General features: G+C 29.7%; 1 protein-coding gene across 1 annotated transcript in view; it reads left to right on the plus strand.

Moving 5' to 3' along the window:
• The window catches only part of LOC107625636 (probable glutathione S-transferase), a 2,068-nt gene continuing 1,264 nt past the window's right edge, over positions 1,441 to 2,244 (plus strand). Inside the window, exon 1 of the mRNA XM_016328328.2 lies at positions 1,441 to 1,899. Coding sequence (XP_016183814.1) covers positions 1,576 to 1,899 — 324 coding nt within the window. The 5' untranslated portion in view covers positions 1,441 to 1,575. The remainder of the gene's footprint in view (positions 1,900 to 2,244) is intronic.

The raw sequence follows: 2,244 nt of genomic DNA on the forward strand, positions 1-2,244 counted from the left end.
GTTAATAAAATTTTAATGAAATTATCTATTTAATAAAGTTACTTTTTTTTTTTACTAAAGGTATAGAGACTCGAACTTGCAGTCTCTTAGATAAGTATAGAGAAATTATGTCATTTGAGTTATAACACATTGATATATTTAATAACAATTCTACTAGGGAACCAAGAGGGGGTTCAGCCAATTTCTGCCAACTTTTTAATGGGCTGGACCTCGAAATTCATCTTAATAAAAATAAGTTAATATACATGGATGTTCTTCTACTAAGTATCAGAATGTTTCTTTTTCATACTAAATGGATGTTCTTTTATATATTTTTTGAATTTTTTGTATTGCAAATGGGAATGTGTCTATTTTTTTTAAAATTTCATAATTTTTTATTTAAATTTTATAGATATCTAATTATTTTTGCCAAAATATAACTGGATATTTCTTTTGTTAAGCATTAGGATGTTTTTTTCATATTAAATAAATATTTTTTTATATTTTTATAATTGTTCATGATCTCAAATCTTCATTCACTTAAACTATGGTAGATTATTTCGGCTGCTTGAAACCTTCACTCGCCATGAAGGAGTCAACGCCTTTATTATGAAGTCTTTTATATTCCAACCTATCTGCAATGGTGTATCTAGCTAGTTTCAAGCAAACAATTTCCACAAATATGTGAAGAGAATAAGGTTGAATAAATATAAAATAATCTTCACTATTGCAAATGAACATAGGTATATGATGCGATCAAGTACGATCAAGAAAAAGGCAACCTGCAGGTTAAGTTCGTTCCCCAAATGAATAGATAGATGTGAATTTATATAAACATGAGAGACTGAAAAAGGTGAGTTTCAATGAAAAAAAATACCATCAAAACTAAAACAAAATCTTCTAGGAACTGATCTTCAAGCTGATAGACTTCAAAAAACTCACTGTTAGCTTTCATAATTAACTGATAAAAAATAGCAACTAAGAAGAAAACAACCAAATCAGCTCCAAAGATATAGGTATACAGATCAATTTTCCTTTTCCCACCACCAATGATGGAAACTACCCGATACGGAAAACCAATTTCATTAAAAATGCTCACTTCCAGCGAAGAAGGCCTGACGTTGAGAGAGAGGAGTCTGTATGTGTGGTTGTTGGAGGTGGATAGGTTAATGTGAGAGAGAAGAGAAAGGTTTTTATAGGTTTTAATTAGGTTTATTTAATCGATTTTAAATTTTTTAAATTTTAAATTTTAAAAATTTAAAATTAATTATTAATATAATTATAATTAAGTTATTCTATTCTTAACTGATTAGGAGTTAGTTCCATATACTTTTTCATTTAATAAAGTTACTTATCATACACCAATATATTATCTATTATTATTAATAAGTCAAAATATAACAATAGATGAGTTAAAGAAACATTTCGCTGACTAATCTTTTTATATATGTAGTTGCAATGATGTTACATAAATTGAACAAGTCCAATATGAAAATGCCTAACCTATCGATAAAAGCAATCAAAGACCGAGACAAAGTAAACTACTAAAATTGCTTAAGCTCGCACCACAAATTGAAGAAGCTACATACAACAATAATGGCAGCAGAGCAAGAAGAGGGATTGAAGCTTTTGGGAGTCAGAGCAAGCCCATTTAGTCACAGAGTGCAGCTAGCTCTGAAGCTGAAGGGAGTCCAACATGAATACCTTCAAGAGAATCTTGAAAATAAGAGCCAGCTACTTCTCAAATACAACCCTATTTACAAGAAGGTGCCTGTATTGCTTCACAAGGAGAAGTCCATAATAGAGTCTCTTGTGATTATTGAATATATTGATGAGACTTGGGAAGGGTACAAGATCTTGCCTCAAGAACCTTACCAAAGAGCCTTGGCTCGGTTCTGGGCCATCTTTATCGCTGAAAAGGTAATTTTACTTTTCTATGCTCCTCCTTTAATTTGTGTTATTAGGATTTAAATTTTTTTGAAGGGGTACCTCGAAATCACATGCAGTTAATCTCTTCGATTTGTGTTTAGTAAATAAAAAATATCACGAATCAATTTGAGTTAGTCGAATAATTAATTTATTGTCTATTTAAAGAAGTGTCAGAAGTTTGAATCCTTTCTTATATATGTAATAACACATTGACTAGTAGCAATCTCTTATATGAGACTTAGATCTGAGACAAATTAGTTCTTAACTCCTCGGATTGAAAATACCATAAAAAATCTAAAAAATAAAAAATAAAAAAAATCATGTATTTATACTTAT

Source organism: Arachis ipaensis, chromosome B02, assembly GCF_000816755.2.
Source record: "Arachis ipaensis cultivar K30076 chromosome B02, Araip1.1, whole genome shotgun sequence".
In the NCBI taxonomy this organism is placed as follows: Eukaryota; Viridiplantae; Streptophyta; class Magnoliopsida; order Fabales; family Fabaceae; genus Arachis; species Arachis ipaensis.